Below are 13,297 nucleotides of genomic sequence, written 5' to 3'. Positions count from 1 at the left end.
CAGCCATTCCCAGTCCTTATTCAAACCGGAGTTGATTGTGTCTAGTTTGCATATCAATTCTAGCTCAGCAGTCTCTCGTTGGAGTCTGTTTTTGAAGTTTTTCTGTTGTAATATAGCCACCCGCAGGCCTGTCACTGAATGACCAGACAGGTTAAAGTGTTCTCCCACTGGTTTTTGAGTATTCTGATTCCTGATGTCAGATTTGTGTCCATTAATTCTTTTGCGTAGAGACTGTCCGGTTTGGCCAGTGTACATGGCAGAGGGGCATTGCTGGCACATGATGGCATATATCACATTGGTAGATGTGCAGGTGAACGAGCCCCTGATGGTATGGCTGATGTGATTAGGTCCTATGATGATGTCACTTGAATAGATATGTGGACAGAGTTGGCATCGGGGTTTGTTACAAGGATAGGTTCCTGGTAAGACAACTCCCACCTGTTTATACTCTCTGTATGTGTGTATATATATATCCTCAATATATGTTCCATTCTATATGCATCCGAAGAAGTGGGCTGTAGTCCACGAAAGCTTATGCTCTAATAAATTTGTTAGTCTCTAAGGTGCCACAAGTACTCCTGTTCTTCTTTTTGCGGATACAGACTAACACGGCTGCTACTCTGAAAAGTGGGGTAGGTTTTCTAAAAAGGTTATGCTAAAAAGATGCGCAGATTCTAGAGATTTACTGGGGAAGGAGAGAGACATCTTTATCTACTCACTTTAATAAACTTGCGAGGCACTCATATACACAGTATATGAACCCAGAGTGAAATCCCACTCCAGGGAAGTTGGTGGAAATTTTGCTATTGATTTCAACAGGGTCAGAATTTCACGTGGAGATAGATATAAAGAAAGCAACTGTTACAGCTTCTCTTGCCTCTTTCCTCCCATGTTACAGGACGGATGGGATTCTTTCATCACTCATTCGGGTGGGAGCAATCGCCAGTGACACAAATAAGAAATGGTATGTGTTTGATGGGCCAGTCGATGCGGTCTGGATTGAGAATATGAACACCGTGCTGGATGATAATAAGAAGCTGTGTCTTAGCTCTGGAGAAATCATTAAGCTAACAGAGGTGACTAACCTCTCTCCTCTTGCTGTCCTGTTTCTCTCTCCTCTCTAGCTGTTCTCTCCTCTGTTTGCTCACTCTAAGGTGCAGAATTGCCTTTGCATTTCCAGTTAACGTTATGTACAGGATGGATTCCTGCAGAGATTACCATCTGTATAGCAGTAATAGCTAAGAGCCCTCATCATGAACCAGGACCCCAGTGTGCTAGGTGCAGTACAGACAGAGAACAAGGCAGTCCCTGCTCTAAAGAGCTGACAAGCTACATTTGGTTCTTTCTGTTTGACTACAGTATATGCGCCATACCTCTGGAGGCAGGCACTGAGCCTCAGATTTTCAAAGGAGGGCTAAGCAAAATGCTACTGACATTCAAGGGGTGTTGGGAATTCTAACTTCTTTTGCTTCTTTGACAATCCCAGCTTGAGTCTGAATCAACTGAGGTGAAAATCCCAGGGAGCCCCAGCATTCGCTTTACTCCCCTGCAGCATTACCTGCTTCCCTCCCAACACCAGTGGCAGAGAACTGCATTATTAGAGCCAATTCCTTTGAGCCGAATAGGTGATCTTATCATTGAGCCATGCTGAAATCCTAGGAGCCTTTCTTTCCTAAGGCTGAGCTATGCTGACAGATCCTTGTTTTCCATCCATGGTTTTCAGATGATGACCATGATGTTTGAAGTACAGGACCTGGCTGTTGCCTCCCCCGCCACAGTATCCCGGTGCGGCATGGTTTACCTGGAGCCCAGTCTCTTGGGGCTCAAGCCCTTCACTTGGTGCTGGCTGAGGAAAATTCCAGACATCATGAAGCCTTTCTCAGAGCAGTTAGCATCCCTCTTCAGCAGATTTTTAGAGGTGAGCTCCTGTCATGTTCCAGATCTCTCCCAGTCTGTTTGACAGACCTGGCTTTAGGATGCCAGTTGCTCAGAACCTGTTGGGTTAGTTTTAGAGTAGTCGGTCCTTCTAAAGATCTAAGATTTTAGCCACATCTAAGATTAAATGGCTAAATGATTAAATGCTACCAGTACCCAGAGTGAATCCGCTGGTCTTAATAACTTATGTACTCACTAATCCATATAGATGTGACTTCTTCATACTGGCCCGAAGGACTGTGTCGTTTTTTATAATCAGCACGCCAAATTCTTTCCTGCGGTAACTCTGTTTCCTTCTGTGGAGTTATTCCACGGAGGGATGTAGCTCTGAATTGTAAAACTGAGCCTTGCTATTTCCATCATTTTGATGGAGAACAACAGAGCACTGTCGGAAATATTTTAAAAGCTATTTATCAACAATGATGGCAAAAAGACCAGGACTGTTACTGTATTATAATCTATTCAGTATTAAATAGAAGAGGTTTACTCAGACTCTCTCCTCGGCCTCCATTCTCTGGCTGAAGCGAACGGTATTTGGGGCACAGCTTGAAATAGCAGAATTTTCAGCTGTGACCTCCCTGATAAATGTAACATGCAGTGCGAAAAGGGAAAACTGAAGCCCTAGGAGGTAAATAAACTCTTGAAAGGAAGATGACACAGGAGCTGAGCTGTGTCTGCCTGATCCTTGCAGGAGTCCATCAGCTTTGTCCGGAGTTCAGTGAAAGAGATAATTGCCTCAACAGACAGTAACCTGACGATGAGCCTTCTCAAACTACTGGAGTGCTTCTTTGAACCTTTCATTCCCATTGAGGTAGGAATTTTTGTATCATCCATTTGTTGCTATCGCTGCTCATGGCACTAGAGGGTTAAACTGCAGAGTGTAGGAGGAACACCAGAGCTACCACCTGTGCACATTACAGGATGGAAGTTACAGGGAAACAATGTGTTCTATGCATAGTGCTGGAGGGAGCTTGGTCAGTTACTCTGAAGCTCATCTACATACAGCATTGCCCTGACTCATGCTGAATGCATGGTTATATTGAGGATTATCTGCAGTACACCAGAGAAGGATAACTCTAGCTCTGTACACAATAGAGGATTATACTATAAAGCAAGAGGATAATCTGCTAACTACAACAGTAGCTCCACAATTATAGTGCTGGATGAAATAGGTTGCACATTTATATTTAGGAATACACCCGGGATGGTAGTTTCTTTGTATTGATATTGAAGGAGACAGGCATTAAAATCCACAGGCCAAATTCTGCTCTCATTGACAGTAACAAAAATCCAGAGTAACAATGGAGCTTCTCCAGATTTACACCAATGTAACTGAGAGCAGAATTTGGCTCACAGTCTGTAATGAATGGACTCATCTAAGAATCATTCAGAGAAGCAGTAAATAAACTAAATGGAGGCATCAAGATTTTCATTGAGGTGCATATATTTAACCCCCAATCCAATTGAACTGTGTGTGAGGATTAAATTTGTGCTGCTTATTGGATGTTCAGGGAATTAGGAAGGTTCCCCGTGAGAAGGCTGACCGACTTGGAGAACTGATTGAACCCTGGTTCATGTTCTCCTTGATCTGGAGTGTGGGTGCAACTGGAGATGCCCAAAGCCGCGTGGCCTTCAGCATGTGGTTGAGAGAGAAGATGGCAAGTGAACAGGTAAGTGGATGTAAAGGTAATATTAGCTCATGATGGTAGCACCTGGTAACAGGGGTAACAGAGCTCCCTGAATTTCCAGAAGACTTGTGTAAGGGTCCCTCATGGGGTATTATCTACAGGGGGGAAACTTCAAGCTTCATCAGAACATCTGCATCAAAACCTTTAGGAAAGAGGATAGAGAGAGATAAGCCATATGGACTGGACAGAATTTCATTGCTGAAAAGTAATGTTCTCCATATTAGCTTGGTTCCTGTTGGTCAATTGATCTGGACCAAAGCCAGGTATGACATTCATGCTCTGCTTTATTCCCCACAGATCCAGTTACTTTTCCCAGAGGTGGGGCTGGTTTATGATTATAAACTGGATGATGCTGGGCTCAGCAATCCTGAGGAAGATATAGATGAAGATGTTGTCAAGGAGGTAAAGACTTTACCCACCTCTAACTTGTGGATTAAAAAGCTGAGCAATTCATCAAACTAAAGAATAGAAGGGAGGGACCAGCAGCTAAGGCTAAGGTATTGCGCACACAGTAAACTCTACTCACCAGGGGTGAGCAGGAGCCTTGCCATACTGGGTGGAGATGTCTAAAGAGAAATTGAACGTTGTGCTTAAAAAAAGGTTTCTTGCCCTTGTGACTGTGAAGTAGGAACTGCAGACAGTTCCAGTGCCTCTGCCATTGCTCAGGGCATTCCCCTGGTTGGGAAATGTCCAAAGTCTGGTCAATTTCACTGCTGTTATTCAGAAGGCTGGAAGGGAGGGAGAGAGAAGTAAAAATAAGAAGATTCGTGTCAATTGCATGGTGCTGGTGCTTGGGATAGCGATGAGCAAACTGAATATGAGTCCTCAATGTGATGCAGCTGCAAAAAAGGCTATTATTATTTTGGAATTTAACAGGAGAGTTGTATGTAAGACACAGGAGGTAACTGTCCTGCTCTAATCGGCACTGCTGAGGCTCCAGCTGGAGTACTGTGTCCAATTCTGGGCACCACAATTTAGGAAGGATGTGGACAAATTGAAGAGAGTCCAGAGGAAAGCAACAAAAGGTTTAGAAAACTTGATCTATGAGGAAAGTTTAAAAAAACTGGGCATGTTTAGTCTTGATAAAAGAAGACTGAGACCTGATAATAGTCTTCCAGTATGTTGAGGATGGTGATCAATTTTTCTCCATATCCACTGAAGGTAGGACAAGAAGTAATGGACTTAATCTGCACCAAGGGTGAGTTAGGTTAGATATTTGGAAAACCTTTCTAATTATAAGGATAGGTAAGCTCTGGAATAGACTTCCAAAGGGAGGTCATGGAGTCTCCATGATTGGAAGCTTTTAAAAACAAGTTGGACAAACACCTGTCTGGGAGGGTCAAGGTTGACTTGGTACAGCCACGGCTCAGGGGGCTGGACTTGATGACTTCTTGAGGTCCCTTCCAGCCCTACATTTCTCTGGTTCTCTGAGCAGTGGCAGAGGCAGCATTGGAGCTACACCTCTACCCCGATATAACGCTGTTCTCTGAAGCCAAAAAATCTTACTGCGTTATAGGTGAAACCGCGTTATATCGAACTTGCTTTGATCCGCCGGAATACACAGCCCCGCCCCCCCAGAGCACTGCTTTACCGCATTATATCCGAATTCATGGTATATCGGGTCGCCTCATATCAGGGTAATAGTGTGTTTGCACTGGGGAAAGACCTCAGAAATGGAATCTGGAGGAGGATTCTCTGAGCCTCACTGGTGGACCCATTCCCTAATCTTTGGACTGGCCCTGAGTTAGTAGGTTTTGGCCTCTGGCTTTTTTCAAGTGGGATGGTAATTCATTTCATGCACACATCCAGCCTCTCTGCCCCATACATTTCAGGTGAACACAGGAATGGAGTCTGCAACAAACAGAGAAAGGTTTCCAATGAAACAGTCTTCCTCCTTTTCAGTCAGATCTATTTTCCCCTTATGGTTTAGGTCTCTGTCTAATGGTACTGTCTGTTCTTGCAGCTATCTCAAATGTTCTGTCAACATTTGAACCAATTTTTCGGAAAGAATTCAAGAGTGAGTTACTTTGGGGGCAACAATCTCTAACCCTCAGGCTGCCCTTAGTCCATAGTAAAAGTGTCAGCTGCTTTGGGGGACAATAATATATAGAGAGATGTTGTAGAGAGGAGAGCAAGGGCCCGGAAATCAGGTCACCTAAGAAATCCATTCCTAATCTATACAAAGAGCTTTGAAGAGGAAAAGCACAGTATAAGTGCTGACTCTTATTATCACCATTTTAGAGGCAGTTGCTTCTTCCAGTAACAACTCTGTCTTTCAGGTGGGCTGGGTGAATTGGATGGATTACACTGCACAGTTCACCATAGTTCCTGACACAAGCTTCTGTGACATTATAATCCCCACAATGAATACTGTCCAGATGGCCCACCTGCTGGAAATGCTGCTCACCAATCGAAAACCAGTATGTGTCTTGACCTTGCCTTTGCTTTTGGATATAACCTTTGTCTCTTTGGCTGTGGTCCCATTTTCTATATGGTGATAGGTGCCTTAGAAATACTTAATATAGTTAAATTCTCCCTCTGCTGCAGACATTCATTCCTGTAGTTGGACATGGTACTTGGCTTACAAGCATCATTATTCCTTTCCCTCAGCAACTGAGCTGATGCCAACTTTACATAGATAGACCGAGGCAGTGCAGATGCCAGATTCAGCCTCACTTGCTCTAACAGGTCGACCAATCACTACCCAAGATTTCCCCACTCTCTAGGGCTCCCTCCCCTACTTCTCCAGTTCAGTTCTTTTCATTGTGAGAGAGATCTGTTATCCTAATCTGCCTCCCTAACGAAGAGAGTAAACTTTTTGTCCTTGACTGGTTTTGGTAGGAGTCTGTGTCGTCCCCACTGAGCCAGTCAAAGCAAACCAGTTGACAAATGGTTATTCTATCTGCCCGGGTTTACACTGCAATGATGACTACCTTTCCTTTTTCTCACTGCAGGTTCTCTGTGTTGGTCCAACTGGCACTGGGAAGACTCTCACAATTTCAGACAAGCTTTTGAAGAACTTGCCTCTAGAATACATCACCCACTTTCTAACATTTTCTGCTCGCACCTCAGCCAATCAAACCCAGGACCTCATTGACAGCAAACTGGATAAAAGGCAAAACTCTTGCGCTAGCAAAGGCAGCACTCCTGTATTGATATACCTCTCTGTTAATACCTTTGTCCTTCGGTTCCATCCTGAGCACTGAAAGGACACAGTCCAAATGTAACTCTGGCTGAGGGAAATAAAGGGCACTTCAATCCTAACTCTGGATCAGGGAGGGCTAGAAACATTGGATGCAATGGCCAATAAAAGACAGTAGTGAGAATCTGTTGATGTTGCACAATTCCTTGTTATCCATTAAATGCTACAAAATTTGGCCTAACTAGCAGCGATCATTCCCGAAATCCAGGTCCTGGATCTTCAAGGAAACTGGCAAGGGGAGGAAACGTTAGCCATTGCATGCCAAGAATCATCCAGCATGGGCTAGCAGCATTCATTCTTAACCCCAAAGAGGCTTGCTTCACCCTTCACCATTCACAATCTGGTTTGATGCATCCAGTGATCAATCGTGTGAAACACATATACAGGTCTGTCGCATCTTACGCGCATGTAACATGCACGATTTCAACTTTACGCAGTCGGCAAAAACAAAAAACAAAACGAGAAAAATAATTGTAATACTATATCTGTAGTGCGGGCGATTTTGCCCGCCATTGAACTCAATGGAATTTTGGCTGTACGCGGTTTTCGCTTTACACGCTAACCTCGGAATGGAACCCCCGCGTAAGATGAGACAGACCTGTAAGACATTCTCTCTGATTCACTTCAAGTTCTCCTGACTGACAACATAACATTTAGGGGTATATTTTGCTACTTGAGATATGCAGGTGACTCCCATTATCATTAATGGGTCACACATGCATTCATCAAGGGGGGCAAACAGACTGATGGGACCAAATTCTGGTCAGTCTTACACCACTGCAACTATACGGGCTTCATTGGGATTGCACAGCTGTAACTTGAGACAGAATTCTGAAGTAACCAGAGGACTTCACCTGAACACTGTGTTGTGCCTTTTTGGGAGAGAAAGGGGATGGAATGCAGATCCAGAGAAGCGGGGGTGAATCCATAGGCTGCTTATGCAGTGGGTCCTTTGGACTGGGTTGTGTCAGGAGTGCTCTGGTGATGGAAGTGTTGGGTTGTACTCCCTTCAGCCATCCCCATTCTCACATACTTTCTACATCCTTGCAGGAGAAAGGGGGTGTTTGGTCCTCCTCTTGGCAAGTACTTCATATTTTTCATTGATGACCTAAATATGCCGGCACTGGAGACCTATGGTGCTCAGCCACCCATTGAGCTGCTTCGGCAGTGGATGGATCACCAGGGCTGGTACGACAGGAAACAGATTGGTATGATCCAGGTTCTTTGCCTAACACTGTTTACATTCTCTAAGGAACATTGTCTACATTCTCATGCTGACTAATTAGGCTAATGTGGAGGTAACCAGCCTCCAGTGGGTATACATAGTGAGTGAGACATAGGATTCATAGAAAACATTTCTGGTTTACGCTTGGCATGCAGCTACACCATTACTCTCCTCTGGATTATTTCCCAGGTATCTTTAAGAACCTGGTGGATATTAACTTCGTCTGTGCCATGGGCCCCCCAGGCGGAGGAAGGAATGCCATCACGGCACGCCTCACCCGTCATTTCAACTATCTTTCCTTTACGGAGATGGAGGACAGCAGCAAGAAGAAAATCTTCTCCACCATTCTTGGCAGCTGGATGGGTAAGTTCTGAGAACACAAGGCTTTTCCTCTTCACTTCGCAAGTCTCTGCCCATCTACATCCCCCCTTGGTTAAGAATTAAGCTAATGAGGGGATTAAGAAATGCTGGAATCTGGAATGGAAAGTGTTTCTGAGAAACTATCATTTGACTCTGAGCAGCGGGGTAAATTGGCATATTTTCATCATGTTCAGTGGAGATGTGCCAATTTACCACCATAGAGAATCTGGCCCTGAAAAGTGTACATAAAATCTGACATAGCCTAGTCCTCTTAAAAGGGATTTTCTGTGTGTTGGACCAAGTGCTGTGGATATTATCTATCTTTGCCAATAGAAAACAATCTTTGTTTTTCTTCCTTGATTTTCTAGCTGGACTCCTTGGAGAAAGAAGTTTCAGAGATCCAGTCCGTAAGTAAAAGTGGCTGAACACAAACCATACATTGTGAACAGGACAGGGCTCATGGAGTGCTGAGAAGGATTCTACAATTATGAGTTACCAGTATCCTTCAGTAGACTTGGACATTTGCCCAGATGACTGGGCAAGATGTGTTGCATGATCTCTGCAGTTGGCTTCAGACTTTGTAGAAGAAGCAGGGGTTTCTTTTATTCTCCAACAGCTGTAGCCTGTGAACAGCTGAGCAGTGAGTACTGGAGTCTGCAAAGGTGCTGTAGCCACCCAGGGAAAAGATTTTCAGAATAGAACAAGTCACTTAGAATTGATTTCATTTTGTGTCATAGTCTCATCATCATTTGTCCGTTTCTGGTTGCTTTTTATTCCCATCCATGGGCCTGAGCTGGGTAGTTTGGGACCAAGGTGTGAATTTGAGGTCACATCCACAGAGCTGAGCATCTGAGTGTAAACACTGGAAAGGAATATGAACATCAAGCTGTAACCAAGGGCCAGAGCAGAGATTTCTGGGCACCCATGCAGGGATTCTAAGCAACGATAGGAGATGTTGGCTCCTAGGTATGAGCTTGGGGCCATAGCAAGGTCTGTGGGTGTGAGTCAAAGGTACAAGTAGTGAATTTGGCCATGTTTGGTGGGATCTTAGTCAGCATCGTAAAAAGTGGGCATGATTGTAGGGTGTGACAGGGCTGTTACAAAGGTATTTTTTTATAAGAAACTGGATTAGGATAAAAAATGTTTTGATAACTGGCATGCTTTTAATCCTGCCATTCACCACCCTCAAGGGAAATCTTTCCTTGAGGACCCCACGTTAATTGAGTTTGATGTATGACAAATGTATCCCAGAAACCCAAGATGGCATAGTGCTCATTAGGCACCCCCCTATTCCCTTATTAGTGACATCCCCCATTACTTTCTACTCTCTTTTCTTTAATCTATGCCCACACATAAGATACTTTTTTGTACATGTTCAGTCTCTACAGATGCTTCTGAGTGTGACCTTTGTACTGCAGCTGCTGCTTAGTAGGTCAGGGTTGCCTCCTTGGTAGGACAGTATTGATACTTTGCTACTGAGCTCACGTGTATGAACTAGTTGGACAAAGTCTGGCTATGACTGTTGAAGAGTCTCCCCTTGAATATTGGTCAACACTGAGCCTGTTGGCTGCAGATTCAACAAGTATGGCAAGCTGACGAGGTGGCAAGGTCCACAATGAGTGTTACTGAACAATAGCAATGGTGGCATCAGTGTCAGTCTGCCTGCCTATTGTGCTTGAATTCTGTCAGTCCTTCACACCCCTAAAATGCTGCTGCCTTCTGTTTCTGCAGCTGGAGCCCCTGGAGTCGAGCACTTGAATGAGCCCCTTGTCGATGCCACCATTCGTGTGTATTCAACCATCACGTCCCAACTTTTGCCTACTCCAGCAAAGTCACACTATACCTTTAATCTGAGGGACCTCTCCAAAGTTTTCCAGGGGATGCTCATGGCTGAAGCCTGCAAAATCGAGGTGAGTCCTCCCACCATTTTATCTCACATGATTCTGTACTGCCTGGAGAATTCCAGATCTCACTGTACACAGGTCAAGGTTCAAAATGGACATAGAAAAGGCAAGAAGCTGCCCGAGGCCTTGCGTTATTAGTAGGGACTTGTTGCACTTCCGAGGTTAGTCAGACTTGTGCATTTTGACACTACCCAAGTTGTGTCTTTTTGCACAATTATAAATATGAAATCACGTGTAAACTGGAATGGATGCTGCTGGAGGAGTTCCAACACCCAGGATGCTGTCTTGGGTCAGTTTCCCTTGGGGGAAAAGACAGTTTACCTAGGGATATTGTGGGTTCTCCACCACTTGAAGTCTTTAAATCAAGAGTGGATGTCCTTCTAAACAATATGCTGTAGCAAGATATGGACTTAGTACAGGAATTGCTGGCAGAAGTTCTTTGGCCTGTATTCTGCAAGGCAGGTTAGATTATCATAATGGGTCTTTCCGGTCTTAATCTCGGACCTTTGAAAATAGTAATAAAGGAAGAATTAAAATTTAATAAGAGATGACGAATTGATTTTAAAGTTACCCCAGCCTGGGGAAGAATAGCACAGATATTTATTGCAGTGTTAATTAACTCCTCTGTAGAGCACATGCTTTAGCATGGAATGCTGCTAAGAAAGGGGTTTAGCGGTGTCCTTCCAAATTCTTCTTTTTCTAACTGAGAGTTAGAAATGACCACATGTTCTGGAGGTAACCTAGCAATCCTGAAGGAGGGACTCGTAGCCTAATGGACATATCTCACTGGGATTCTCTGCCAGGACAAACTGCATCTGCTCAGGCTCTGGTATCATGAGAGTTGCCGTGTGTTCCGCGACCGCCTGGTTAATGATGAGGACCGCAACTGGTTTGATGATCTGATGAAGAGCATGATGGCAGAGTGGGACACCACCTTTGAGGAGGTTATCCCCTACCAGCCAGTTCTCTTTGGGGATTTCATGATGCCTGGTGCTGATGTCAAAATATATGAACTAATTGATGACCAGGAAAAGGTAGGATGCTTTTGATTCCTACCCATTTTTATTACTTTCTTTTCCTTGTATTCACTCCTATTGAACACTAAGAAGGCATAGCGGATACAAGCTATGGGTTTTCTCTAGCTGAGTGTTTAGAATGTGTCACCTACCCAGAGTTAACATTGCCGGGCTATGTTGAGGTGGTTAGGATATGATCCCATACCCAGTGCCAATCATGTAATGCTCTGCAGAGTCAGGCTAGGCTCTAAATGAATGATGGACACAATATGAGGAGCTGAATGAAATTGAACTAGGAAGTGATGTCTTTCCAAATTCCCCTACATCTTCTGGTGTTTGGGCAGGTAATAATGATCCTGCAAAGAGCAATAGGCAACCTTCTGTGCCAATCCTCCTAACCTGAGTGCAACACTCAGAACTGGAGGATGGAATTGACTAGGAGGAATCCCAGCCTTATGTTCAATAGGACAATGCTAGCCAGTAAGATCTTTACAACTGACCTTTACAAGTAATTATCATTACTGCAGGATTCCCTGTTGGGGGAGAATAGTACTACTGTGGTAATGTTAATAAGCAAAAGGTAAAATTATAAAGATTTTAATGATGAGCAATGTAGTTTGCACTCGGTACCGGAAATAAATAATAATATCATCACCTCTCATCTCATGATTGCTAAATGAAATACATTCATTCATTAATTCAGCCTCACAACATCCTCTCTGGTAGGTAAATGTACCCATGCCCATTTTATGGATGGACAAAATACACAGTGAGGCCCAGATCCACAAAAGTATTTAGACTTCTAATTTCCATTGATTTCTATCCGGGCCCAAGAGATTAAGTTACTTGCCCAAGTTCCCACTGTGAATCCATGGCAGAACTGAGAGTAGAACCCATAAAATATTAACCCCTGGTCCATTGCATTAACCTCTGGGCAACACAGTTGAAGAAGACCCTGATGGGATTGGCACAAGATACTGTTTAAATAATCATGTGGGTGAGACGTTTTGGCTAGGGAGGTTAAACTCAATGTAGTATTTCCTCTTTTCTGAAGGGGTGGATTCAGGTGAGTCTTTGTCTGGTTTATTTCTCTTTTTCAGCAGCTACTCTTTCCATCTTGAGTCCAGAAAATGAGACCCATGTGGCCTCTAATAGATCACTTCATGGCCTAGTCAGCAGGAGATGATCAGATGTAGTGCTGGTGGCCCCTTCTTGAAGTGAGCACCACTTCAGGTGTACGTTATTTCCACCTACGTGTGGTTCTCAAGGATCATTTCTGCCATGAGGGGCTGGTCTTTCCCTTGGATTGCCTTTGGGAAGCTGCTGCGCTTGCCATGTTGTTGTTTTTACCTGTCTCTATTTGCCTGCAGCTTATGCGTGTGATTGAGGAGTACATGGAGGAGTACAATCAGATCAACACCACCAAGATGAAGCTGGTGCTCTTTATGGATGCTATGCAGCACATCTGCCGGATCAGCCGGATCCTGCGCCAGGCACTGGGGAATGCTCTCCTCCTGGGCGTTGGAGGAAGCGGAAGGGAGTCTCTCACCAGGCTGGCATCTCACATGTAAGAAAAAAGACTTCTGTTCAGCTAGCACCGAGCAGCTGTGCCAGGGCTGCCTTTCTATGAATCTCAGAGTCTGTTAATTAATACCATAGCCACTATGGTAGTGCTAGCTCTCAACACCTCCCATTCTGTCCCATGAGAAAAACACCAAAGACCAATCCAGCCCAGCCCAGCCCAGCGGCCTAGTGGTGTGCTCTACACAACAGTATGAAACACACAGGTTCAATTCCTGGTCTCTCTCCCATACCAGCAGGAGCTCTGGACAGCAGGAAGGCAATGGCATGAGTTACAAAATAGTATAGTACAAAATAGTGACCCCTTAGTAAGGCGTGGTATTGGCAGGCTGTGAAAGCAATACCAAGCTGTCCTTCAGAGCCAGGGACTGGGAGGTATGGATCTT

General features: G+C 44.4%; 1 protein-coding gene across 1 annotated transcript in view; it reads left to right on the top strand.

The window, feature by feature from the left end:
* DNAH1 (dynein axonemal heavy chain 1) overlaps positions 1 to 13,297 on the top strand; it is a 139,778-nt gene that overhangs the window by 67,994 nt on the left and 58,487 nt on the right. Inside the window, exons 36-48 of the mRNA XM_054033606.1 lie at positions 899 to 1,076; positions 1,724 to 1,918; positions 2,627 to 2,746; positions 3,447 to 3,605; positions 3,921 to 4,025; positions 5,903 to 6,043; positions 6,578 to 6,738; positions 7,876 to 8,033; positions 8,240 to 8,413; positions 8,779 to 8,817; positions 10,142 to 10,320; positions 11,118 to 11,348; positions 12,701 to 12,897. Of these exons, the coding sequence (XP_053889581.1) occupies positions 899 to 1,076; positions 1,724 to 1,918; positions 2,627 to 2,746; positions 3,447 to 3,605; positions 3,921 to 4,025; positions 5,903 to 6,043; positions 6,578 to 6,738; positions 7,876 to 8,033; positions 8,240 to 8,413; positions 8,779 to 8,817; positions 10,142 to 10,320; positions 11,118 to 11,348; positions 12,701 to 12,897 (2,037 nt within the window). The remainder of the gene's footprint in view (positions 1 to 898; positions 1,077 to 1,723; positions 1,919 to 2,626; positions 2,747 to 3,446; positions 3,606 to 3,920; positions 4,026 to 5,902; positions 6,044 to 6,577; positions 6,739 to 7,875; positions 8,034 to 8,239; positions 8,414 to 8,778; positions 8,818 to 10,141; positions 10,321 to 11,117; positions 11,349 to 12,700; positions 12,898 to 13,297) is intronic.

Source organism: Malaclemys terrapin, chromosome 7 (assembly GCF_027887155.1).
Source record: "Malaclemys terrapin pileata isolate rMalTer1 chromosome 7, rMalTer1.hap1, whole genome shotgun sequence".
Lineage (NCBI taxonomy): Eukaryota > Metazoa > Chordata > Testudines > Emydidae > Malaclemys > Malaclemys terrapin.
The sequence above is the reverse complement of the archived record's forward strand: the minus strand, read 5'-3'. Positions and strand labels throughout refer to the sequence as shown.